This window comes from Atractosteus spatula, chromosome 8, assembly GCF_055471065.1.
Source record: "Atractosteus spatula isolate fAtrSpa1 chromosome 8, fAtrSpa1.hap1, whole genome shotgun sequence".
Lineage (NCBI taxonomy): Eukaryota > Metazoa > Chordata > Actinopteri > Semionotiformes > Lepisosteidae > Atractosteus > Atractosteus spatula.
In genome coordinates, this window is record NC_142713.1 from 884916 (window position 1) to 911847 (window position 26932).

The following is a 26932-nucleotide window of genomic DNA, read 5'->3' on the forward strand; positions in this document are numbered from 1 at the left end:
CTACAGTAGGGTAAGGTAGTTCTACCACGGAACAGCAAACTCGCTTGTACTAATATGCTGCACACTGGTCGGGGTGGAGGGGATCCCCATTACGTGTAAAACGTTTTGAGTGGAGTGTCCAGAAAAGGGCTATATAAGTGTAAGCAATTATTATTATTATTATTACTTATATTAATACTGCAAGTTCATAAACGAGGTGACGTCATCCCCTTTCTCTCGCTCCCCCCCCCCCGTATCCCAGGTTTCCGGAACCAAGCCCCACCCCTTTGCCCTCCCCTCCCCGCTCGCTCTTCTATGCAGGTCACTCATTGGTTGAAACGGATCCGCGGGGTGGTTGACCACGCCCATCGCACATCCGGAGTATAAATACGGCCGTCTCCAGGTTGGCTCTCAGATGGCGTGCTTGCTTTCACAGTGGTCGGGTGGAGCTGCATCGTAATTTTTTTTTCGTAACCCGATCAAACGTGGTTTGTTACGTTTCTGTTTTGTCCCGGTTTTTTTTTGTATTTCCGTTGACCAGCCTGCCGTGATCGCCGGAGATGGAGTCTCAGGTCCGCCATAACTACCACCGGGAGTGCGAGCTGACCGTTAACCGGCTGATCAACATGAAGTTTTACTCCTCCTACAACTACCTGTCCGTGGTGAGTGTCTTCCCCGTTGCCCTCCCCTCAAGCACGACCTGACCCGGACTGGCTGGAGAAGGGCTCGCTTTTCGACCTCTTTGTGTGTGTGTAACTTCAGATGATTAATTAGTACTTTTGAGTTCTATTACATGTAAGGCTAATCGGTGATCTAGAACTGAACTCGAGGGGTCTGTTTAGAAATGGATTCTAAGGAGGGGAAAGTCTGAAAGATCTTCTCCATCCACACTAAGCGATGCTGGTGGTCCTTTAATAAGCAGTGACTAATGCAAAACTGAGTGTTTTCTTTAAAGCTTCAGAAGACTTCTGATGCAGTTCACTTTCAAATGATGGTAGGTACGCAGTGGAGTACAGACAAGGGTGTGGTAAGGAGTACAGCTCTGTATGAGGACACCCCTGCTCTTCCTCACTGGATCAGTGAGGCAGTTTCTGGGGTACTGCAGGGCTCTGTCCCTGGACCCATGTACTTCAGTACATCAGTGAGGCAGTTTCTGGGGTACTGCAGGGCTCTGTCCCTGGACCCATGTGCTTCAGTACATCAGTGAGGCAGTTTCTGGGGTACTGCAGGGCTCTGTCCCTGGACCCCTGTACCTCAGTACATCAGTGAGGCAGTTTCTGGGGTACTGCAGGGCTCTGTCCCTGGACCCCTGTACCTCAGTACATCAGTGAGGCAGTTTCTGGGGTACTGCAGGGCTCTGTCCCAGGACCCCTGTACCTCAGTACATCAGTGAGGCAGTTTCTGGGGTACTGCAGGGCTCTGTCCCTGGACCCCTGTACTTCAGAAACTGGCTTACTGATGTACTGGGGTACTGCAGGGGTCTCCCTGTGCTTTCAGGAGCAGATCAGTGATTTAGCCTCTGGTAAGGTTGGTGAACTAGTGAGTCCTTCCTAAGTGGAGAATTAGTGGCCCCTGTAGAGGCTGTGAAGAAACCGTGAAAGATTTTAGAGGTTAGGTGACCAGTCTGAGCGTCCAGGTGGATGGCAGCAGCAAACCCTCTCGATTGTTTGGGTGGAAAAGGGTTCTTGAAGATGGAGGAGTTTGGAATTCCAGCACGTCTCGAGGAGAGGAGAGTGTAAATGAAAATGTCAAACTGCTGTGGATCGCACTACAGGGACCTGAAATGGAGGCGTGTTGTTAATGTGGAATACAGTAATCCTTTGTGAATATCCTCATGGCGTATTTCAGTGTTGCCATGTTCCAGGAATCTTTCTGTTCTTGGATCGGCACAGAGAAATATCGGGTTGTTTAAAGGGGTGTCCCACACTGACAGGCTGGAGGAACGGAGCCTTTCTTCTCAAGAGAGGACTACAAGAGGACCTGACCCTGTGGATCTCTTCAGGATGGGCAGGGCACTGGAAGCAGTGTGGAAACCATGGTGATGGGCGTTGTCTTTACACAAAGGGTGGTGGGAGTCTGGAACAGGCTCCCCAGCCATATTGAGGATAATGCCATCGCTGCCTTGATGCAGATAGGAGGGCATTCAGCTCACCCAGCTGACTTTCATGCTGTTCTTATGAGAAATATTGCCCCAGAGTCTGGTGTCTGTGGCCCCTCTGTGTATCAACACCTCTCCCTCCCTCCCTCCCTCTCTCTCTCTCTCAGGCTTACTACTTCGACCGTGACGATGTGGCCCTGAAGGGCTTCTACAAGTTCTTCAAGGAGAACAGCGAGGAGGAGCGGGAGCACGGGGAGAAGCTGATGGCCTTCCAGAACAAGAGGGGCGGCCGCGTCGTCCTGGAGAACATCAAGGTTAGAGTCCTGCAGTACTGCCACTGCACCACAGGGGGCGCTAGAGATGCACCGAGATGCTTGAACAGCCAGTGTCTGTATTGACCCCCCTCTCTCTGCACAGAAGCCGGAGCGGGACGAGTGGGGCAGTGGCCTGGAGGCCATGCAGGCTGCCCTGGAGCTGGAGAAGAAGGTCAACCAGGCCCTGCTGGAGCTGCACAAGCTGGCCTCCAACAAGGTGGACCCCCATGTGAGTGTCCTGCTCCTCTCTGGGTGGGCGCAGTCAGGAGCCAGTGTCCAGTGGGCTGCGGTCAGGCCTGCTCACACCCCTTCTCCCTCTCTCCCTCTCTCCCTCTCTCCCTCTCTCCCTCTCTCTCCAGCTGTGTGACTTCCTGGAGACCCACTACCTGGATGAGCAGGTGAAGGCCATCAAGAAGCTGGGAGACCACATCACCAACCTGAAGAAGATGGGGGCGCCCTCCAACGGCCTGGCCGAGTACCTGTTCGACAAGCACACCCTGGAGGGGGGCAGCAGCTAGACCGCCCAGGGGTCCCCTGTCCTGAGCTGCAGTGGCCTGTGTTCCCTCAGCTGGGGCCCATGTGTCTGAGACAGGAGCTGTGCACAAGAGCTAATAAAGAGCTGAGCTGAGCCTGCTGCTGCTGTCTGATTTGTTGGGGCTCCTGGGGTCCAGTCGGTCAGTGAGAGTGTACAGAGAGGTGCACTGACACTGGACAGTATTATACATTAATACACACTGTTCCTTACTGTGCTGGGTTTCTCAGTGGTACCCCCAATGCCTCACCACTGGGGGACAGAGGAGCTCGGGGTGATGTCAGTGGGTTGGTGTGTACAGTGCTTTGTATACGTGTTCATACCTTTTCTCTGGTGTCTAATTTTAATTACACAAGGATGCCTACTCATTTTTGTAAATCTATTCTGAAAACTGAGGACCTCGAAGTAAATTGCAGCCGAAACTGAAACGGGCCGATTGTGTGGGTAGATGTGGAAGGAACCTTAGACTGCAGTTGCAGCTACAGCTCTGCACACCAGCTGCATGGGCTTCATGTCAGGACTGTGGTTCCCCGTCTTTCTGCTGACTCAAGCCTGCACTGTGACAAGGCACCTCAAGGAGCTTGCTCATCTTGAAGCAGCTCCAGTGTAGCTCTGGCCTTGAGCCCTGGGTCAGTGTTCAGCGGCCAGGGTCAGTGTAGCTCTGGCCTTGAGCCCTGGGTCAGAGTTCAGCGGGCAGGGTCAGTGTAGCTCTGGCCTTGAGCCCTGGGTCAGAGTTCAGCGGGCAGGGTCAGTGTAGCTCTGGCTTTGAGCCCTGGGTCAGAGTTCAGCGGGCAGCGTTAAGCCTGAGGCAGGTTTCCTGCAAGGTTAGGTGGTGCTTCCTGCCCCTGTGTTCTAGGCCTCTGTCTCGAGGAGGAGCTGCTGTCGGCCTGGTGCCAGGCGTGCAGCTGTCCTGGGAGACCGCAGGGCTGTCTGCAGTGGTGCTGCTGGGGGTGGTATCCCAGAGCCCTGTCACATGTGAAATGGGTTGTGTTTCAGTTCCACACCGGCTCCCATGCTGGAGCCACAGGGATATGGCTGATCTGTGGTCATTTTCTCCCGTTTCATGCTTAGAATGTGTGGTGCAAGTTGTCTACGAAACTTTTAATATTTAAGTCATAGTACCACAAGTGTAATCTTTATTTGAAACTATACAGGGGTCTGTATTACTGCGAGCCTCGCAGTGTCACAGGGCTGGGGTACAGAGGAGCTCGGGGTGTGTGTACAGTATATGATCCTGTAACCCACAGCTCCAGCCCAGTGTGACCAGACAGCACGCAGCAGGACTGACAGATGTCTGAACTCAGTCTGGATCTTCAGTGAAGGACCTGCAGTACACACCCTGTTCAACACCCTGACTGACCGACTGCACCCCTGTTCTTCCCAGAACCCCACCCCTCCCCCCCAGGAGCCCCAACAAATCAGACAGCAGCAGCAGGCTCAGCTCAGCTCTTTATTAGCTCTTGTGCACAGCTCCTGTCTCAGACACATGGGCCCCAGCTGAGGGAACACAGGCCACTGCAGCTCAGGACAGGGGACCCCTGGGCGGTCTAGCTGCTGCCCCCCTCCAGGGTGTGCTTGTCGAACAGGTACTCGGCCAGGCCGTTGGAGGGCGCCCCCATCTTCTTCAGGTTGGTGATGTGGTCGCCCAGCTTCTTGATGGCCTTCACCTGCTCGTCCAGGTAGTGGGTCTCCAGGAAGTCACACAGCTGGACAGAGAGAGAGAGAGAGAGGAGGGGGGTGAGCAGGCCTGACCGCAGCCCACTGGACACCGGCTCCTGACCGCGCCCACCCAGAGACAGGAGCAGGACACTCACATGGGGGTCCACCTTGTCGGAGGCCAGCTTGTGCAGCTCCAGCAGGGCCTGGTTGACCTTCTTCTCCAGCTCCAGGGCAGCCTGCATGGCCTCCAGGCCACTGCCCCACTCGTCCCGCTCCGGCTTCTGTGCAGAGAGAGGGGGGTCAATACAGACACTGGCTGTTCAAGCATCTCGGTGTGAGCAGTGGGCAGCCGGGCTCACTGGCGCCCCCTGTGGTGTGACCGCTGTACTGCAGGCGCACTGACCCGGATGTCCTGCAGGACGACGCGGCCGCCCCTCTTGTTCTGGAAGGCCATCAGCTTCTCCCCGTGCTCCCGCTCCTCCTCGCTGTTCTCCTTGAAGAACTTGTAGAAGCCCTTCAGGGCCACATCGTCACGGTCGAAGTAGTAAGCCTGGGAGAGGGAGAGGGAGGGAGAGGTGCTGAGACACAGACTCCGGAGTCAGACGGACAGCAGTGTCACTGCGCTGTGAGAGTCCAGTGAGCTCGTTCGGCCCGAGACTCAGCGCCCCCAGACACCCCAGTCCTGAGCACCCCAGTGTCAGGAGCCGGGTCAGCTCAGCACCCCTCCGGTCACACAGCTGAGCCGCGCTGGGTGTGTGTGTGTGTGTGTGTGTTTGAGCTGGGAGCCTGGCCGCAGTCCCACTGGGATCAGAGAGGAGCTGCTCAGTCATCACACCAGCGGGGACAAAGTCCTCCAGAGGGCAGCTGACCGCGAGTCTCGTCTCCCCGACCTGCGCTGGAGAGGAGAGGGGTGTGTCTGTCCCCAGCCTGGCTGGACACCCCCAATACAGAGGCAGCGCCAGTGGCGCCCTGAACAGCGCCTGAACTGCACTGTAGGGACACCAGCAGCAGAAACACGGGGCTGAGGGAACACTGCAGCAGGAGGAGCTGCCCCTAGAGGACCTGCTCGCGCTGGAACAGCAGCACCACTCAGAGACGCGTCTCTCAGACACACAGCCTGCTGCCCCAGTCTCTGCCTCCAGCACCAGTCAGGAGCACAAGCAGCACAGAGCTCGTCTCGCAGAGGGACAGGAGAGCACAGGTGACACACACGGTCACTCGCTCCGGCTCCGGCTCCAGCTCTGCCATCTGCTGTGTCCCCGGCCCCGGGTTCGACTCCAGAGCCCTGCGCAGCCTGGAGCGGAGCAGACGGCTGTCCTGCGGTCTCCCAGCACGGACACCAGACACCAGACACAGGGAAGATACTCACCATGGACTGGTAGGTGTAGGAGGCGTAAAACTCCATGTTGATCATGCGGTTGATGGCCAGTTCGCAATCCCGGCTGTAGTTCTGGCGGATCTGAGACTCCATCGCTGCTGTTGTGGGCTGGTCGGTCAGACGCAGATCGGAACAAGGCTGGACTGGAATGTCACGAGACCGGCTGAGCTCTGGATGTCTAGGAGAAGAGGCACAGAAGCTCCGTTCAAGCACTGTTGAAGCAAGAACTCCTGAAGATCTTCAAGCTGTTGCCGAGACCTGCGAAGCTCCAATTTATATTCTGACTGGGTGGGCGTGGCTCATGACTTGGCATTTCTGTGTCAGCCAATGAGAGGACTGAGCAGAGGAGGGGGCGGGGACTAGGGGGTGTGGCTCTGCTCCAGAAACCGGAGCCGCTGGTAGGAGGATGAGGTCAGAGTGTTTATCGAGCAGTTCGCGGAAGCGCTGTGGAGACGATTTTGCTACAGCACGGCGGTTCTGTACCGTACAGACCGATATGGACCCGTCTTTCCTCAGAATTGTTAAAGCAATCATTTGATCTGTGCTCGTCACAGCCCCACGCACGATCTCTCACAATCCATGACTAAGCTTAAAGGCGAATTCTTTAAAATCGGGGAAGCACACAGCACTGGTTCTTGAGCTGTTGTTTTTCAGAGTCGTGACAAACATCTTATCTGTACAGTCTGATCGCAGTGGAACTCGCTGGATCCGGCTGTGCTGCCTCACACTCCTGAATTCCATGATTTGTCTCACGGGCAGATCTTCCAGATTGAGCAGATGCTTATCGGACGTGCTGACATGAGTTTTCCTTCTGTGACCTGGAGAAGTTTGTTCTAAGAAATTTCTTAATTTATCTTCTCAAAACTTGTCTCAGTCCACTGAAGGAAAGCAAAACTCTACGTTTACTACATAGTGCAGGATTTACCACAGTAAATCATTCTGTCACAGTGTAGTAATTCCTCAGAATGACAATAATGTCAATCCAATGGACAATATGATTAATATGATTCATGAATAATTCTACAGCAGAACCAAGACAGCAGACTCTTTCTGACACTGTGGCCTCTCTGTCCTGCTGGCAGAATGAATCGCACTGTTCCGTGTGAGTCATGATCTCTCCTCATTATCTGCTGTTCTTCTCGTTAGCAGCTCGAGCCGAGATCAATTATTCATCTCCCAGAGGAGCTGTGTTGTCACGGACAGGCAGCAGGTGAGCAGGTGTGGGTGAGGCTGGGTGTCACAGTCCCAGGGTGGAGGGGACCGTGTTTCAGCCAGGACTCCTACTGTGGGAGACGCAGCTCAGTGTGACTCACAGGGAGAGCTCTGATAGTGCTCACAGCTCCACTGCAGCACTAGGATATTATATCTTTGTCGAAGAAAACTGGGTCTTCACTCAGGTTCGGAGACAGAGATCTCTATTCAAGCAGCTGGAGTAGAGCACAGAGTCAGGGTTTCCTCCTGCACTCAACATGTATAGGAACACGTAAAGGTTAATTCCAGCTGAAAAGAGAAGAGGAGATACACAACGTTTCGGCTGTGGAGCCACTCGACTGCAGTTACACTTTCCCTTGTGTACAGTACCTGTAGGCGAGACTTTAACACATCGCAGAAACACACAGGGCACAGGACACCCACAGGCACAAGCCTGTCAAACACACACAAACAGGACAGGAGGATCCTGCAATCTGCTTGATCCCTCTGGGAGAAAACACTCGGGGTCTACAGCACAGGCTTCAGCTGCGGAGAGTCAGCTGTCTCGGGTGCCTCTCCTGCACACAGTCACAGTCCTGACTCATCTCACCCGGTCTTCCACATGTGGACAGACCTCGCCTGTATGTGCCCCCGCCTCGAGAGGGGCGCCCCAGTTCCAGTGCTCCTGGGACTGGTATCGAACCTCTAACCCGCGCTGACATGGGGCGTCAGAGTGCAGGCCTGCAGGGTCCATATAGTTTCTGACTGGACCGGAACCAGAGCCCGTCTTTCCTGCCTGACATCAGTGACATCACACGGCCCAGTCAGCTGCCCCTCCGCCATCCCATAATCCCCACCAGCTCCTGCAGCCACACCGGGGGGGTGGGGGGTGGGGTCCGGGACTGGGGTACCGGGCGACGGCGCTGGTGAGGCTGGGGAATGCTGAGTCATGGTGAGGCAGGGAGGCAAGCGCTGAGACAGCGTCACGCTCCCGGAGAGCCGAGGCTGAGCCAGTGTGAGCTCTGAGCCAGAGCCCTGTCTCTGCTCCCAGCAGTGCCGCGCTGGCAGAGGGGCGGGTCCTGGCTGTGCCAGGCTGGCGGCAGCATGACTCAGCTCGCCGGGGTCCAGGGGCCGAGGTGCTGACTCATCCTTCGTCCCCCTGACTCCAGGTGTGACAGTGCTGTCAGTCAGACTCCCAGTGCGCAGCAGTCTGATCCGCTCCAGGTGTGACAGTGCTGTCAGACTCCCAGTGCACAGCGGTCTGATCCACTCCAGGTGTGACAGTGCTGTCAGTCAGACTCCCAGTGCACAGCGGTCTGATCCGCTCCAGGTGTGACAGTGCTGTCAGTCAGACTCCCAGTGTGCAGCAGTCTGATCCACTCCAGGTGTGACAGTGCTGTCAGTCAGACTCCCAGTGCGCAGCAGTCTGATCCACTCCAGGTGTGACAGTGCTGTCAGTCAGACTCCCAGTACACAGCAGTCTGATCCACTCCAGGTGTGACAGTGCTGTCAGTCAGACTCCCAGTGCGCAGCAGTCTGATCCGCTCCAGGTGTGACAGTGCTGTCAGTCAGACCCCCAGTGCGCAGCAGTCTGATCCACTCCAGGTGTGACAGTGCTGTCAGTCAGACCCCCAGTGCGCAGCAGTCTGATCCGCTCCAGGTGTGACAGTGCAGTCAGTCAGACTCCCAGTGCGCAGCAGTCTGATCCGCTCCAGGTGTGACAGTGCTGTCAGACTCCCAGTGCACAGCCGTCTGATCCGCTCCAGGTGTGACAGTGCTGTCAGACTCCCAGTGTGCAGCGGTCTGATCCGCTCCAGGTGTGACAGTGCTGTCAGACTCCCAGTGTGCAGCGGTCTGATCCGCTCCAGGTGTGACAGTGCTGTCAGACTCCCAGTGCACAGCGGTCTGATCCACTCCAGGTGTGACAGTGCTGTCAGACTCCCAGTGTGCAGCGGTCTGATCCACTCCAGGTGTGACAGTGCTGTCAGACTCCCAGTGCACAGCAGTCTGATCCGCTCCAGGTGTGACAGTGCTGTCAGTCAGACTCCCAGTGCGCAGCAGTCTGATCCGCTCCAGGTGTGACAGTGCTGTCAGACTCCCAGTGCGCAGCAGTCTGATCCGCTCCAGGTGTGACAGTGCTGTCAGACTCCCAGTGTGCAGCGGTCTGATCCACTCCAGGTGTGACAGTGCTGTCAGACTCCCAGTGTGCAGCGGTCTGATCCACTCCAGGTGTGACAGTGCTGTCAGACTCCCAGTGCACAGCAGTCTGATCCGCTCCAGGTGTGACAGTGCTGTCAGTCAGACTCCCAGTGCGCAGCAGTCTGATCCGCTCCAGGTGTGACAGTGCTGTCAGACTCCCAGTGCGCAGCAGTCTGATCCGCTCCAGGTGTGACAGTGTTGTCAGATTCCCAGTGCGCAGCAGTCTGATCCGCTCCAGGTGTGACAGTGCTGTCAGTCTGACTCCCAGTACGCAGCAGTCTGATCCGCTCCAGGTGTGACAGTGCTGTCAGACTCCCAGTGCGCAGCAGTCTGATCCGCTCCAGGTGTGACAGTGCTGTCAGACAGACTCCCAGTGCGCAGCAGTCTGATCCACTCCAGGTGTGTCAGTGCTGTCAGACTCCCAGTGCGCAGCAGTCTGATCCGCTCCAGGTGTGACAGTGATGTCAGTCAGACTCCCAGTGCGCAGCAGTCTGATCCGCTCCAGGTGTGACAGTGCTGTCAGTCAGACTCCCAGTGCACAGCAGTCTGATCCACTCCAGGTGTGACAGTGCTGTCAGACTCCCAGTGTGCAGCAGTCTGATCCACTCCAGGTGTGACAGTGCAGTCAGTCAGACTCCCAGTGTGCAGCAGTCTGATCCGCTCCAGGTGTGACAGTGCTGTCAGACTCCCAGTACACAGCAGTCTGATCCGCTCCAGGTGTGACAGTGCTGTCAGACTCCCAGTGCGCAGCAGTCTGATCCGCTCCAGGTGTGACAGTGTTGTCAGTCAGACTTCAAGAGAGCAGTCTGATGAGCCACAGGTTGTATAGTATCCATTCTTATAAAATTCGAAGTCGGCTCGTTATCGCGGTTCATCAAGCTCTCATTATCTTTACACGTCTGCCACCTAGCGCTGTGTCTCGAACCGTTTCAGAGTTCGGCACACCTGAAGAAGGTCTTGGTCCCACCGCTAGATGGCAGCACAGAGCCATTCAGGATCCCCAGTGGCTCCCTGGACTAACGGCGTTCGCAGATTCTGTGACACGGGAGTATTGACACACCAGGGAGCACAGAGGAGTAGCGAGAGAGCCCGAGAGACCGACAGACACGCCGTGTCTTATACGAGAGAGACAGAGAGATGACTCATCTCTAACGTGTTTTGTTCTCTGCCTCTTACTTAATCGGATTGTGTCTCCCCTACCTCTCTTCGGGAGACAGACAGAGAGAGAGAGAGCGAGAGAGAGAGGAGGGTGCATGATAACGATATTGATTCCTCTTCAGATCTTTTTAATTGCTTAATTGGACCGACCGACCGGAAGAGAGGTCGAGCGCGTGGGCTGGCCATCAGCGCGGGCGCAAGGACCGTACCTCCTGACAGCCCCGATATCCGAGTGGCTCGTGAAACCCCGAGGACCTTTAAAACCCAGGAGGCCGTGTGTCGGGGTCCACCTTTGACCCCGGGCGGAGCTGTTACAGGACAGTAAACGGGGTTTTGTCACGAAGCGCGAGAGCGGGGTCGTGGGCTCAGGCGGGGGCCCCCAGATCTTAAGTTACTTATCAGACGTCGCTAAGCTGCAGTTTGGGGGCAGATAAAACAATGAAGAGTTTAAAAAATAAATCTCCCGCTTCCGAGCAGCAGAAAAAAAAAACTCGCGACCCGGTCGTTCAATTAAGCACTTAATTAAGCAAAGGCTCGAGCTGCCGTGTAAACCAGCAGGTGGCTTCCAGTCGGGTTTCGTGTCGACTTCAAACTCCTCCTGCTCGCCTGTGAGGCTCTGCGTGGCTCGGCGCCTCAGTACCTGTCTGAGCTGCGATCGCCCTGCTCCCCACCTCGCAACCTTCGCTCTGCTAATCCTGCTCTCCTGTCTGCCCCCCCCCCCGAGCCCGTCCACACTCTAGGGGTGACAGGGCTTCTCCTGCTGCACCCCCAAGCTCTGGAGCTGTATCCCCAAGGATATCAGAGAGTCTCCTTCTCTAAACTGCTTCTAATCCGGACTCCACACGCTCTTCCTCAGAGGGCTCCTATTGAGCTGGTTCTGTGCGCCCCTGCTGACTGGTTGTGATTGAGTCAATCTGCTGTCTCCTCGCCTGGCGCACGTTTTCCGTTAAGCGCTTTGAGAAGACACTTTGAAAGACGCTTTATAAATAAAGATGATGATGATTATTATTGTTGTTGTTGTTACTGCAGCTCAGCGATGCGCGACACCGGTTCCGCCCCCTGGCGGCCCAGGTGACAGCGGCGCCGGTCCGGGCCCGGTGGACCCGACAGCGAGACTCCGGGAGAGAGAGAGAGAGAGGAGGAGGAGGAGGAGAGGAGAGGACAGGTGCTGCTGACGTGCGCCTCGCAGATGCACGGAGGCGTGGAGCGTGAATTGCGCACGGAGAGAGACAGAGGGAGGGATAGAGGGAGGGGGATAGAGAGGGATTGGAATATAGAGAGAGAAGGAGGGATAGAGGGAGGGGGATAGAGAGGAGAGAGAGAGGGAGGGATAGAGGGACGGGGAGAGAGAGAGGGACCGGGATATAGAGAGAGAAGAGAAAGAGAGGGAGGGGGAGAGGGATAGAGGAGAGAGAGAGAGAGAGAGAGAGAGAGAGGGAGGGGAGAGGGATAGGGGGAGGGGGATAGAGAAGAGAGAGAGAGAGGGAGGGGAGAGGGATAGAGAAGAGAGAGAGAGAGAGAGAGGGAGGGGAGAGGGATAGGGGGAGGGGGATAGAGAAGAGAGAGAGAGAGGGAGGGGAGAGGGATAGAGAAGAGAGAGAGAGAGAGGGAGGGGGAGAGGGATAGAGGAGAGAGAGAGAGATAGAGGGAGGGGGATAGAGAAGAGAAGAGAGAGAGAGAGAGGGAGGGGAGAGGGATAGAGAAGAGAAGAGAGAGAGAGAGGGAGGGGGAGAGGGATAGAGGAGAGAGAGAGGGATAGAGGGAGGGGGAGAGGGATAGAGAAGAGAGACAGGGAGAGGGACAGAGAGAGGGGGGCCAGGCTGGGCGCAGGGCTGTCAGACCACACCGCACGGCCCCGGGTTGCGCGCAACAGGCTGTCAGCAGGTCGTGCGCTCGTCGCTGTCGGGGAGTCCAGCGGAGCCGCTCGGGGCAGAGAGACGCGGGACGCGGGGGAGGTGAGTCTAACATGGCGTAGAGACTGACTGCGCGTTTCCCCGTTCCGATCCGCTTCTCCGCACCCTGGCACGACGGCCACACGCTGGTTAATGAGGACTAATTAGGAGCGGAGAGCCGGGCGCTGGCGGACCGCCCAGTGGGACTTAAGTGCTTATCCCGGGAGACTGGACCCGCGTTCCTTCTGCACCCCCCAGTGGCGCCGCTGCTTAGCAACCGCCGGGGGTCGGCGGGGAGGCGGCGTGTGTCCGTGGCGCTGACGGAGCGCGGTCTCATTCTCATCGCGCCGGGAAGAGCGACGCGATCCGTCCGCCAGCCGGGGTCCACGAAGGCGTCGCAGCTGGACTGACGGTACGGTGGGGCGGGCGAGAGACACAGCCCAGAGCGGGCCGAGCAGCGCGCGGGGCGGGGGGGGTCGACAAACAGGACACCCCCTTTCTGAGAAAACCGCCGCCGGGTGGTTCTCGCTCGCTAACGAAGGCGATGAACCGCTCCGGTTTACCGGTACCGCCGGCGCCCGAGCGGCCGGGATCCGGGCACGACTGCGGCCAGGCTGGGCTGCCAGGGGGCAGAGCTCTCCTGCTGAGCTGCGCGCACGCTGGAGGCGATGACAGTCCAATTGCTTCGCAATGACTCCGACACATCATTTGGAGAGAGATCCGGAGCGGTCAGCACTGCTGCCTTGCACTTCTGGGCTGCTGTGTGTGTGGAGCTTGTATGTTCTTCCTGTGCTCGCTCTGGGAGAGAGTCAGGGTGGAGGAGAGGGGGTCTCTGTGAGAGAGTCTCTCAGGGTGGAGGAGAGGGGGTCTCTGTGAGAGAGTCAGGGTGGAGGAGAGGGGGTCTCTGTGAGAGAGTCAGGGTGGAGGAGAGGGGGCGCTCTGGGAGAGAGTCTCTCAGGGTGGAGGAGAGGGGGTCTCTGTGAGAGAGTCAGGGTGGAGGAGAGGGGGTCTCTGTGAGAGAGTCTCTCAGGGTGGAGGAGAGGGGGTCTCTGTGGAGAGTCAGGGTGGAGGAGAGGGGGTCTCTGTGAGAGTCAGGGTGGAGGAGAGGGGGTCTCTGTGAGAGAGTCAGGGTGGAGGAGAGGGGGTCTCTGTGAGAGAGTCTCTCAGGGTGGAGGAGAGGGGGTCTCTGTGAGAGAGTCAGGGTGGAGGAGAGGGGGCGCTCTGGGAGAGAGTCAGGGTGGAGGAGAGGGGGTCTCTGTGAGAGAGTCAGGGTGGAGGAGAGGGGGTCTCTGTGAGAGAGTCTCTCAGGGTGGAGGAGAGGGGGTCTCTGTGAGAGAGTCAGGGTGGAGGAGAGGGGTCTCTGTGAGAGTCAGGGTGGAGGAGAGGGGGTCTCTGTGAGAGAGTCAGGGTGGAGGAGAGGGGGTCTCTGTGAGAGAGTCAGGGTGGAGGAGAGGGGGTCTCTGTGAGAGAGTCTCTCAGGGTGGAGGAGAGGGGGCTCTGTGAGAGAGTCTCTCAGGGTGGAGGAGAGGGGGTCTCTGTGAGAGAGTCAGGGTGGAGGAGAGGGGGTCTCTGTGAGAGAGTCTCTCAGGGTGGAGGAGAGGGGGTCTCTGTGAGAGAGTCAGGGTGGAGGAGAGGGGGCGCTCTGTGAGAGAGTCATGTTCCAGCTGTGCTCCTCCTTGCTGGGCTCCAGGGTGCCGTGATGCTCTCGGGTGGGATCGTGGTCTCTGTGCTCAGGTGGACTGCTGGTGTGCGACTGTAGGGCTCCTGTGTGCTGATCTTCTGCAGTGGGCATCCAGAGGGAGATGTGCATTAATCCATTAGATCACAGCACCAATCATACCAGAACCAGGCTGTCAGAAACTGAGCTCGCACTGCAGAATGAGAGTGCAAGGTGGTTCTTCGTCTTTGTGGGCATTGTTTGTTGTTTCTTATGTACATCTCGCTTTACATACTGCTCCACTACAACAGTAAAACTACATCGCCCACGAGCCCTTGCTGCAGCCACTAAGCTGGTGCATATACCTCCTATATCCAGGAGCAGTCTGGGAACAGTAGTTCTTAAAAATGCTCTGATTGGATTTTCATTTCCTGCACTCTCATTTAAAGCCTGGATCCACAGTGAACTTGAGAAATTACAAAACTGTCGCGGAGGTCATATAAGTTTATGAACAAGCAGGGACTTCACACAGACTACATTCCCCATGGTGCATGGCACAGAGCCGCAGGGCACCATGGGAGATGTAGTCCGTGAGAAGTCCCTGCTTCGGCATAAACTTATATGACCTCCGTGAGAGGCTGTGGTTTCGGAAGCAGGAGAGCGACGTGACGCAGCTGAAGGCAGTTTGCCATCTTGTTTCTGGAAAAGGAACCCTAATTGACTTAAGGAGAGGGAATCAGCTAAGTATGGCTGGAAATCCTATTAGTGGAGGTCACAGATAGAGCGCTTGGGAGATGTGCAGTTTAAAGTGCAAAGTCCATAGATTAAGGTCAGTGATATTATATCCAATCTGGAGATGCTGTCTCTGAGGGACCCATGGTGAAGACTGCAGCTGAAACAGTAGAGAAATAGACTAGGGAAAAGTTAAATATATCTGCACTGTACAGTAACACTGCACTGAGAGAGAGAGGGGTTCATACAGACACACTGACTGGACACTCCAGTACATTAACACTGCACTGAGAGAGAGAGGGGTTAATACACACACACTGACTGGACACTCCAGTACATTAACACTGCACTGAGAGAGAGAGGGGTTCATACACACACACTGACTGGACACTCCAGTACATTAACACTGCACTGAGAGAGAGGGGTTAATACACACACTGACTGGACACTCCAGTACATTAACACTGCACTGAGAGAGAGAGGGGTTAATACAGACACACTGACTGGACACTCCAGTACATTAACACTGCACTGAGAGAGAGGGGGGTTAATACAGACACACTGACTGGACACTCCAGTACATTAACACTGCACTGAGAGAGAGGGGGGTTAATACACACACACTGACTGGACACTCCAGTACATTAACACTGCACTGAGAGAGAGAGGGGTTCATACACACACACTGACTGGACACTCCAGTACATTAACACTGCACTGAGAGAGAGGGGGGTTAATACAGACACACTGACTGGACACTCCAGTACATTAACACTGCACTGAGAGAGAGAGAGGGGTTAATACAAATATCATTTCAGAAAACTATCTAAATAATGAATATTTTCCGTCAGGTTTTCGTCATGCGCTTATCCAGTATACGGGAGGTGAGGGCGGTACGGCGCTCAGCAGAGCTCCACCACACAGAGGTGACGACTTCAGAGCCTCCTGAACACGTGCAGAATGAAACCAGACCCGTCCATCACCATGATGTCTTCACACACATGAAGACAAAGTTCATGAATGAGCTGGGAAAGCTGCCAAGTGAGTATGATGGAGAGTGCCCCCTGCTGGTGTGTATGGGATAGGTCATACTGTAACCCCACGGTCCAGAGACCACTGGTCCAGTCTGGGTCACACTGTACCCCTACAGTCCAGAGACCACTGGTCCAGTCTGGGTCACACTGTACCCCTACAGTCCAGAGACCACTGGTCCAGTCTGGGTCACACTGTACCCCTACAGTCCAGAGACCACTGGTCCAGTCTGGGTCACACTGTAACCCCACGGTCCAGAGACCACTGGTCCAGTCTGGGTCACACTGTACCCCTACAGTCCAGAGACCACTGGTCCAGTCTGGGTCACACTGTACCCCTACAGTCCAGAGACCACTGGTCCAGTCTGGGTCACACTGTACCCCTACAGTCCAGAGACCACTGGTCCAGTCTGGGTCACACTGTAACCCCACGGTCCAGAGACCACTGGTCCAGTCTGGGTCACACTGTACCCCTACGGTCCAGAGACCACTGGTCCAGTCTGGGTCACACTGTACCCCTACAGTCCAGAGATCGCCGGTCCAGTCTGGGTCACACTGTACCCCTACAGTCCAGAGATCGCCGGTCCAGTCTGGGTCACACTGTAACCCTACAGTCCAGAGATCGCCGGTCCAGTCTGGGTCACACTGTAACCCTACAGTCCAGAGATCGCCGGTCCAGTCTGGGTCACACTGTACCCCTACAGTCCAGAGATCGCCGGTCCAGTCTGGGTCACACTGTAACCCCACGGTCCAGAGATCACCGGTCCAGTCTGGGTCACACTGTACCCCTACAGTCCAGAGATCGCCGGTCCAGTCTGGGTCACACTGTACCCCTACAGTCCAGAGATCACTGGTCCAGTCTGTGTCACACTTTACCCCCACAGTCCAGAGATCACTGGTCCAGTCTGGGTCACGCTGTACCCCTACAGTCCAGAGATCACTGGTCCAGTCTGGGTCACACCGTAACCCTGCTGTTCAGAGATCACTGGTCCAGTCTGGGTCACACTGTACCCCTACAGTCCAGAGATCACTGGTCCAGTCTGGGTCACACTGTAACCCTGCTGTTCAGAGATCACTGGTCCAGTCTGGGTCACACTGTACCCCTACAGTCCAGAGATCACTGGTCCAGTCTGGGTCACACTGTAACCCCCACAGTCCAGAGATCACTGGTCCAGTCTGGGTCACACTGTAACCCTACAGTCCAGAGATCGCCGGTCCAGTCTGGGTCACACTGTACCCCTACAGTCCAGAGATCACTGGTCCAGTCTGTGTCACACTTTACCCCCACAGTCCAGAGATCACTGGTCCAGTCTGGGTCACGCTGTACCCCTACAGTCCAGAGAGCACTGGTCCAGTCTGGGTCACACTGTAACCCTGCTGTTCAGAGATCACTGGTCTAGTCTGGGTCACACTGTACCCCTACAGTCCAGAGATCACTGGTCCAGTCTGGGTCACACTGTAACCCTGCTGTTCAGAGATCACTGGTCCAGTCTGGGTCACACTGTACCCCTACAGTCCAGAGATCACTGGTCCAGTCTGGGTCACACTGTAACCCTGCTGTTCAGAGATCACTGGTCCAGTCTGGGTCACACTGTACCCCTACAGTCCAGAGATCACTGGTCCAGTCTGGGTCACACTGTAACCCTGCTGTTCAGAGATCACTGGTCCAGTCTGGGTCACACTGTACCCCTACAGTCCAGAGATCACTGGTCCAGTCTGGGTCACACTGTAACCCTGCTGTTCAGAGATCACTGGTCCAGTCTGGGTCACACTGTACCCCTACAGTCCAGAGATCACTGGTCCAGTCTGGGTCACACTGTAACCCTGCTGTTCAGACAGCTATAAGAAATGTTATGCAGTGCAGCTGTTACAGAGTTTAGTCAAATCTGTAGTAATAAATCAGGTTCCAATTACAGGAATACACAGTGTAACAGTCAAAGCACAGACTGTGACATCGACATGTTCCATTACCAGGGTAAACTCTGAGAGAAGCAGGTAATCAACCGTTTGTCTCTGGATTTGAGATTAGTTAGTGATTGTGGGACTCCAATCAGCATTAACGAGGTAACCTAAGTCAGAATCAGGGAGTGGGGCCAAAGGGATTAATGATGGCTTGAAAAGCTCATCAGAAGCCATGCTGTGGCAGGAGGACTCCAACATTTTAATACTCACTTTGTACAACAGTGAGCAGATAAACTCCTGTGTTTTTATTTAATATACAACAGCATCTGGAAAAGCTTATTCATAACACAGAAGGGAGTCCAGAGACCAGAACCCCAGTCCATGTGGTGTTTCCAGTGGAGTTTACTGACACAGCCCAGTCCCAGAGCTCTAGAGATCAGACACTGACAGTGTGTGTGGAGTTTACTGACACAGCCCAGTCCCAGAGCTCTAGAGATCAGACACTGACAGTGTGTGTGGAGTTTACTGACACAGCCCATTCCCAGAGCTCTAGAGATCAGACACTGACAGTGTGTGTGGAGTTTACTGACACAGCCCAGTCCCGGAGCTCTAGAGATCAGACACTGACAGTGTGTGTGGAGTTTACTGACACAGCCCAGTCCCAGAGCTCTAGAGATCAGACACTGACAGTGTGTGTGGAGTTTACTGACACAGCCCAGTCCCGGAGCTCTAGAGATCAGACACTGACAGTGTGTGTGGAGTTTACTGACACAGCCCAGTCCCAGAGCTCTAGAGATCAGACACTGACAGTGTGTGTGGAGTTTACTGACACAGCCCAGTCCCAGTGCTCTAGAGATCGGACACCGACAGTGTGTGTGGAGTTTACTGACACAGCCCAGTCCCGGTGCTCTAGAGATCAGACACTGACAGTGTGTGTGGAGTTTACTGACACAGCCCAGTCCCAGAGCTCTAGAGATCGGACACTGACAGTGTGTGTGGAGTTTACTGACACAGCCCAGTCCCAGAGCTCTAGAGATCAGACACCGACAGTGTGTGTGGAGTTTACTGACACAGCCCAGTCCCAGAGCTCTAGAGATCAGACACCGACAGTGTGTGTGGAGTATACTGACACAGCCCAGTCCCAGAGCTCTAGAGATCAGACACTGACAGTGTGTGTGGAGTTTACTGACACAGCCCAGTCCCAGAGCTCTAGAGATCAGACACCGACAGTGTGTGTGGAGTTTACTGACACAGCCCAGTCCCAGAGCTCTAGAGATCAGACACTGACAGTGTGTGTGGAGTTTACTGACACAGCCCAGTCCCAGAGCTCTAGAGATCAGACACTGACAGTGTGTGTGGAGTTTACTGACACAGCCCAGTCCCGGTGCTCTAGAGATCAGACACTGACAGTGTGTGTGGAGTTTACTGACACAGCCCAGTCCCGGTGCTCTAGAGATCAGACACTGACAGTGTGTGTGGAGTTTACTGACACAGCCCAGTCCCAGAGCTCTAGAGATCAGACACTGACAGTGTGTGTGGAGTTTACTGACACAGCCCAGTCCCAGAGCTCTAGAGATCAGACACTGACAGTGTGTGTGGAGTTTACTGACACAGCCCAGTCCCAGAGCTCTAGAGATCAGACACTGACAGTGTGTGTGGAGTTTGCTGACACAGCCCAGTCCCAGACCTCAAGAGATCAGACACTGACAGTGTGTGTGGAGTTTACTGACACAGCCCAGTCCCAGAGCTCTGGAGATCAGACACCGACAGTGTGTGTGGAGTTTACTGACACAGCCCAGTCCCAGTGCTCTAGAGATCAGACACTGACAGTGTGTGTGGAGTTTACTGACACAGCCCAGTCCCAGAGCTCTAGAGATCAGACACTGACAGTGTGTGTGGAGTTTACTGACACAGCCCAGTCCCAGAGCTCTAGAGATCAGACACTGACAGTGTGTGTGGAGTTTACTGACACAGCCCAGTCCCAGAGCTCTAGAGATCAGACACTGACAGTGTGTGTGGAGTTTACTGACACAGCCCAGTCCCAGAGCTCTAGAGATCAGACACTGACAGTGTGTGTGGAGTTTACTGACACAGCCCAGTCCCAGTGCTGTAGAGATCAGACACTGAAAGTGTGTGTGGAGTTTACTGACACAGCCCAGTCCCAGAGCTCTAGAGATCGGACACTGACAGTGTGTGTGGAGTTTACTGACAAGGCCCAGTCCCAGAGCTCTAGAGATCGGACACTGACAGTGTGTGTGGAGTTTACTGACACAGCCCAGTCCCAGAGCTCTAGAGATCAGACACCGACAGTGTGTGTGGAGTTTACTGACACAGCCCAGTCCCAGAGCTCTAGAGATCGGACACTGACAGTGTGTGTGGAGTTTACTGACACAGCCCAGTCCCAGAGCTCTAGAGATCAGACACCGACAGTGTGTGTGGAGTTTACTGACACAGCCCAGTCCCAGAGCTCTAGAGATCAGACACCAACAGTGTGTGTGGAGTTTACTGACACAGCCCAGTCCCGGAGCTCTAGAGATCAGACACCGACAGTGTGTGTGGAGTTTACTGACACAGCCCAGTCCCAGAGCTCTAGAGATCAGACACTGACAGTGTGTGTGGAGTTTACTGACACAGCCCAGTCCCGGTGCACAGTAACAGTTTCAAAGCTCTGGTCCTTCACCTCTCTCGTGTTTTTGTCCTCCATGACATTTCACCTGGTTTCATCCATCCTCACTTTTCTTGTTTTTCTCTTCTCCTCCCCTCTCACTCCTGCCCTGTGGTCTGTTCAGATCACGCGCACAGACGTAAGTTCCTGGTCTTGCTGTGCTGAAACGCAGCTGTCGGAGTTCGTGATCCTCGTGACTAGCCGGCCTGCAGGAACAGTGTCTGTAGCAGGGGGCAGGCTTTGGTGCCAGTGGTGGTAGAGTTAGAGGAGTAGCAGCGCTTGTAGTACGAGCTGCAGGACTGGAGAGGTAGAGAAGTCTCTGGTCTGGTCTGGGCAGTGTGGCTGTAGGACCCCTGCTACAACCCCCAACACATGCTCAGGACAGCTCTCACACACACAGAGACACGGCGCGGTGCTCAGGACAGCTCTCACACACACAGAGACACGGCGCGGTGCTCAGGACAGCTCTCACACACACAGAGACACAGCGGGGTGCTCAGGACAGCTCTGACACACACAGAGACACAGCGCGGTGCTCAGGACAGCTCTGACACACTGAGAGACGCGGCGCGGTGCTCAGGACAGCTCTGACACACACAGAGACACGGCGCGGTGCTCAGGACAGCTCTCACACACACAGAGACACGGCGCGGTGCTCAGGACAGCTCTCACACACACAGAGACACAGCGGGGTGCTCAGGACAGCTCTGACACACACAGAGACACAGCGCGGTGCTCAGGACAGCTCTGACACACTGAGAGACGCGGCGCGGTGCTCAGGACAGCTCTGACACACTGAGAGACACGGCGCGGTGCTCAGGACAGCTCTGACACACTGCAGTGTAGCTGCGCAGTGCTCAGGACAGCTCTGACACACTGAGAGACACGGCGCGGTGCTCAGGACAGCTCTGACACACTGAGAGACACTGCGCGGTGCTCAGGACAGCTCTGACACACTGAGAGACACGGCGCGGTGCTCAGGACAGCTCTGACACACTGAGAGACACGGCGCAGTGCTCAGGACAGCTCCGACACACTGAGAGACACGGCGCGGTGCTCAGGACAGCTCTGACACACTGAGAGACGCGGCGCGGTGCTCAGGACAGCTCTGACACACTGAGAGACACAGCGCAGTGCTCAGGACAGCTCTGACACACTGAGAGACACGGCGCGGTGCTCAGGACAGCTCTGACACACTGCAGTGTAGCTGCGCAGTAAGAGACAGGGTGGGCAGGCTACTCTGAGAGGTGAATCTCACGGCCTGTCCCACAACATATAGGCTTCCAGCTAGCCGTGTCTGGATACAATTAGATTGAAGTCAAATTCCAATCCAAGCCTCTTTTCTAATTCAATTCTCCAGTAAGGTACAGGAGACGCACTGGCGCAGATGAGCAGTGCTGCTCTGCAGGCACCAGAGCAGTGTCTGTGATATAAGAGCGGGTTTGCTGTTGATAAATGTTGTGCGCTGTCTGAGGAGACGCCTGTGTCGATCTCTGCCGAGCGGGCTCTCAGAGTTGGACTATGGACTGGCGTTGCCCAGGAAACGGAGCCCTGTTTCCTCCCCCAGAGACTGCTGCTTAGCAACCAGTTCCCCCTTCTCATGAGCAATAATGAACTATTTTCACAACTTCATCTGTCAACCCATCTCTCTCCATACAGTATATGTTTATATATACAGTATGTAAGCTTATACATATAAGCCTATATATTCATCCATCACTTTCATTTGTCTTAACCTATACATAGATTCAAGATCTCTATTATCTATACACCTGTTCCCAATAGAACACTGTTATTGTACTGTAGTATCCAGTCAGTGTGTCTGTATTAACCCCTCTCTCTCTCAGTGCAGTGTTCATGTACTGGAGTGTCCAGTCAGTGTGTCTGTATTAACCCCTCTCTCTCTCTCAGTGCAGTGTTCATGTACTGGAGTGTCCAGTCAGTGTGTGTGTATTAACCCCTCTCTCTCTCAGTGCTGTGTTCATGTACTGGAGTGTCCAGTCAGTGTGTCTGTATGAACCCCTCTCTCTCTCAGTGCAGTGTTCATGTACTGGAGTGTCCAGTCAGTGTGTGTGTATTAACCCCTCTCTCTCTCAGTGCAGTGTTAATGTACTAGAGTGTCCAGTCAGTGTGTCTGTATGAACCCCTCTCTCTCAGTGCAGTGTTGATGTACTGGAGTGTCCAGTCAGTGTGTGTGTATTAACCCCCCTCTCTCTCTCTCAGTGCAGTGTTAATGTACTGGAGTGTCCAGTCAGTGTGTCTGTATTAACCCCTCTCTCTCTCAGTGCAGTGTTAATGTACTGGAGTGTCCAGTCAGTGTGTCTGTATTAACCCCTTTCTCTCAGTGCAGTGTTAATGTACTGGAGTGTCCAGTCAGTGTGTCTGTATTAACCCCTCTCTCTCTCAGTGCAGTGTTCATGTACTGGAGTGTCCAGTCAGTGTGTCTGTATTAACCCCTCTCTCTCTCTCAGTGCAGTGTTAATGTACTGGAGTGTCCAGTCAGTGTGTCTGTATTAACCCCTCTCTCTCTCTCAGTGCAGTGTTAATGTACTGGAGTGTCCAGTCAGTGTGTCTGTATGAACCCCTCTCTCTCAGTGCAGTTTTAATGTACTGGAGTGTCCAGTCAGTGTGTCTGTATGAACCCCTCTCTCTCTCAGTGCAGTGTTCATGTACTGGAGTGTCCAGTCAGTGTGTCTGTATTAACCCCTCTCTCTCTCAGTGCAGTGTTCATGTACTGGAGTGTCCAGTCAGTGTGTCTGTATTAACCCCTCTCTCTCTCAGTGCAGTGTTAATGTACTGGAGTGTCCAGTCAGTGTGTGTGTATTAACCCCTCTCTCTCTCGGTGCAGTGTTAATGTACTGGAGTGTCCAGTCAGTGTGTATTGACCCCTCTCTCTCTGTCTCTCAGTCCCGCTCTGGGCAGTAGGTGCGATAGTGGTGCTGCTGTGTGTCTTGGTTCTGTGCTGCGTGTTCTGTGTCTGTAAGAAGTGCTGCGGGAAGAAGAAGAAAGGGAAGAAGAAAGAGAAGAAAGCTCAGATAAACATGAAGGACGCAAACGACATGGGCAGCAGCTATGTGGACAAGGTGAGAGAATGCGGGTGCTGCCCTCTGCAGGCTCGGAGGAGCCACATTGAATGTTGCATGGTGGGATTTGTAGTCCGACAAGTAGCTGATTTTTTTTTTTATCTGAAACGTGGGATTTCGAAACCATATTTCACAACACCCTGTCTGGGCCGAGGGCCTTTGCCGAATTTGATTCCTCTTCCCGTTTTCCGGTTTGTCCCCCAGGTGCAGCCCGATGTGGAGGATCTGGACGGAGGCGGTAAGGCCTCGGAGAAGCAGCAGGAGAAGCTCGGCCGGCTGCAGTACTCCCTGGACTACGATTTTCAGAATGGACAGGTGTGTGTGTGCGTGCGTGTGTGCGTGCGTGCGTGCGTGCGTGCGTGCATGCGTGTGTGTGTGTGTCACGGCATCTGTGTGCGTGTGTGCGTGTGTCACGGCATCTGTGTGCGTGTTTCACTGTTGCAAGCGGAGGAAGCTGACAGTGGGGTCCAGTCAGCGTGTCTGTATTACAAACACCTCTCTCACAGTTGATCGTAGGGATTCTCCAAGCAGAGGATCTGCAAGCGATGGACATCGGGGGCACCTCTGACCCCTACGTCAAGGTCTACCTCATGCCGGACAAGAAGAAGAAATTCGAGACGAAAGTTCACCGCAAGACTCTGAGTCCCGTTTTCAATGAGACCTTCCACTTCAAGGTCAGTGAGCAGGAGCAGAAACAGGGAGAGTTAAGGCTTGTGGGACAATGCGAGTTACACAAGTAAGACTTACAGCGACATTCTTCAACGTCAGTGAGCAGGAGCAGAAACAGGGAATGTTAAGGCTTGTGGGACAATGCGAGTTACACAAGCAAGACTTACAACGATATTCTTCAACGTCAGTGAGCAGGAGCAGAAACAGGGAAAGTTAAGGCTTGTGGGACAATGCAAGTTACACAAGTAAGACTTACAACGACATTCTTCAACGTCAGTGAGCAGGAGCAGAAACAGGGAAAGTTAAGGCTTGTGGGACAATGCGAGTTACACAAGCAAGACTTACAGCGACATTCTTCAACGTCAGTGAGCAGGAGCAGAAACAGGGAGAGTTAAGGCTTGTGGGACAATGCAAGTTACACAAGTAAGACTTACAGTGACATTCTTCCAGGCTTTCACTGGCCGTCACAGCTGCAGTCCCTGTAGCCCTCCCTCTGTCTTCCTCTCGCTGTGTTCCCTGTCAATCCCTGTGTCTGTCTCAGGTCCCGTACGCGGAGCTGGGCGGCAAGACGCTGATGATGGCGGTGTACGATTTCGACCGTTTCTCGAAGCACGACGCCATCGGCGACGTGAAGGTGCCCATGAGCAGCGTGGACCTGGGGCACCTGATCGAGGAGTGGAGAGAGCTGGAGAGTGCGGAGAAGGAGGAGGTAGGGAGAGGGAGGGGGCTGGAAGGCAGGGGAAAACGGGGGGACCCTGGAGTGCTGCTGAGGAGGAGGAGGAAGGAGGCGCAGAGAGGGGCCGTGTGAAATTCTCTCCCCTGAGTCCTGACTTCTCTCCCGCAGCAGGAGAAGCTGGGCGATATCTGCTTCTCCCTGCGCTACGTTCCCACAGCCGGGAAACTGACCGTCATCATCCTGGAGGCCAAGAACCTCAAGAAGATGGACGTGGGAGGACTGTCAGGTAATCTGTGTGTGTCTGTGTGAGTCTGTGTGAGTCTGTGTGAGTCTGTGTGGGTCTCTGTGTGACTGTGTGTGCCTGTGTGAGTCTGTGTGTGTGTGTGTGTGTGTGTGTCTGTGTGTGTCTGTGTGTGTCTGTGTGTGACTGTGTGTGCCTGTGTGAGTCTGTGAGTCTGTGTGTGACTGTGTGTGACTGTGTGTGCCTGTGTGAGTCTGTGAGTCTGTGTGTGACTGTGTGTGACTGTGTGAGTCTGTGAGTCTGTGTGTGACTGTGTGTGACTGTGTGTGCCTGTGTGAGTCTGTGTGTGACTGTGTGTGTGTGTGTGTGTGTGTGTGTGTGTGTGAGTGTGTGTGTGTCTCTGGGTGTGTGTCTGGGTGTGGGGTTCATGCTCTCCCTCTCTCTCCCTGCTCAGACCCCTATGTGAAGTCTGTGTGAGTGTGTCTGGGTGTGTGTGTGTGTGTGGGGGTGTGGGGTTCATGCTCTCCCTCTCTCTCCCTGCTCAGACCCCTATGTGAAGTCTGTGTGAGTGTGAGTGTGTGTGAGTGTGTGTGTGTGTCTGGGTGTGAGTGTGTGTGTGTGTGTCTGGGTGTGGGGTTCATGCTCTCCCTCTCTCTCCCTGCTCAGACCCCTATGTGAAGTCTGTGTGTGTGTGTCTGGGTGTGAGTGTGTGTGTGTGTGTCTGGGTGTGAGTGTGTCTGGGTGTGTATGTGTGTGTGTGTGTCTGGGTGTGGGGTTCATGCTCTCCCTCTCTCTCCCTGCTCAGACCCCTATGTGAAGATCCACCTCATGCAGTGCGGCAAGCGGCTGAAGAAGAAGAAGACCACCATCAAGAAGAACACGCTGAACCCCTACTACAACGAGAGCTTCAGCTTCGAGGTGCCCTTCGAGCAGATCCAGGTACACTGCAGAACCCCACTCCTGCCCCTCGCTCTCTGGAGCACTGACACCCCAGTCCTGCCCCCCTCTCTCTCTCTCTCTCTCTCTCTCTCTCTGGAGCACTGATACCCCTCTCTCTCTCTCTCTCTGGAGCACTGACACCCCTCTCTCTCTCTCTCTGGAGCACTGACACCCCAGTCCTGCCCCCCCCCTCTCTCTCTCTCTCTCTCTGGAGCACTGACACCCCTCTCTCTCTCTCTCTCTCTCTCTGGAGCACTGACACCCCTCTCTCTCTCTCTGGAGCACTGACACCCCTCTCTCTCTCTCTCTCTCTCTCTGGAGCACTGACACCCCTCTCTCTCTCTCTCTCTCTGGAGCACTGACACCCCTCTCTCTCTCTCTCTGGAGCACTGACACCCCTCTCTCTCTCTCTGGAGCACTGACACCCCTCTCTCTCTCTCTCTCTCTCTGGAGCACTGACACCCCTCTCTCTCTCTCTCTGGAGCACTGACACCCCTCTCTCTCTCTCTCTCTCTCTCTCTCTCTCTCCGGAGCACTGACACCCCTCTCTCTCTCTCCTCTGCAGAAGGTGCAGGTGGTCGTCACCGTGCTGGACTACGACAAGCTGGGCAAGAACGACGCCATCGGGAAGGTGTTCGTGGGCTGCAACTCCTCGGGCACGGAGCTGCGCCACTGGTCGGACATGCTGGCCAACCCCCGCCGGCCCATCGCCCAGTGGCACACGCTGCAGCCCGAGGAGGAAGTGGAGGTCGCGCTGAAGGGCAACGTCCGCTGACGTCACTTCCTGTCCGCCCCCACTTCCTGCCAACGGTTTCCTCCACTCCTGTGTTTTTTTTTTAAGTACGATAGCATCACATTGTATCAGTCTTCTGTATATTACCAACTTCCTGCTTGCCTCCTGTAATTCAATATTATATCATCATTATTTATGGACCTA

At 55.0% G+C, this 26932-nt stretch overlaps 3 protein-coding genes across 3 annotated transcripts; 2 read left to right on the forward strand and 1 right to left on the reverse strand.

The window, feature by feature from the left end:
* Window positions 1–539: 539 nt before the first annotated feature.
* LOC148828973 (ferritin, middle subunit-like) lies at window positions 540–3019 on the forward strand. Its single transcript, XM_088923551.1, has 4 exons — window positions 540–641; window positions 2245–2391; window positions 2495–2620; window positions 2751–3019. The coding sequence occupies exons 1-4, from the start codon at window positions 540–542 to the stop codon at window positions 2907–2909; spliced, it is 534 nt and encodes a 177-aa protein (XP_088779677.1). The 3' UTR covers window positions 2910–3019.
* Window positions 3020–4360: 1341 nt separating this feature from the next.
* Window positions 4361–6223, reverse strand: LOC148828974 (ferritin, middle subunit-like). The gene is made up of 4 exons (XM_088923073.1): window positions 5952–6223; window positions 4986–5132; window positions 4738–4863; window positions 4361–4629 (listed from the first exon to the last, which is right to left on the reverse strand). The coding sequence occupies exons 1-4, from the start codon at window positions 6051–6053 to the stop codon at window positions 4471–4473; spliced, it is 534 nt and encodes a 177-aa protein (XP_088779199.1). The 5' UTR covers window positions 6054–6223; the 3' UTR covers window positions 4361–4470.
* Window positions 6224–12189: 5966 nt separating this feature from the next.
* LOC148828975 (synaptotagmin-1-like) lies at window positions 12190–26932 on the forward strand. Its single transcript, XM_088923074.1, has 9 exons — window positions 12190–12463; window positions 15641–15830; window positions 23295–23470; window positions 23675–23785; window positions 23977–24144; window positions 24681–24848; window positions 24984–25101; window positions 25862–25995; window positions 26561–26932. The coding sequence occupies exons 2-9, from the start codon at window positions 15650–15652 to the stop codon at window positions 26768–26770; spliced, it is 1266 nt and encodes a 421-aa protein (XP_088779200.1). The 5' UTR covers window positions 12190–12463; window positions 15641–15649; the 3' UTR covers window positions 26771–26932.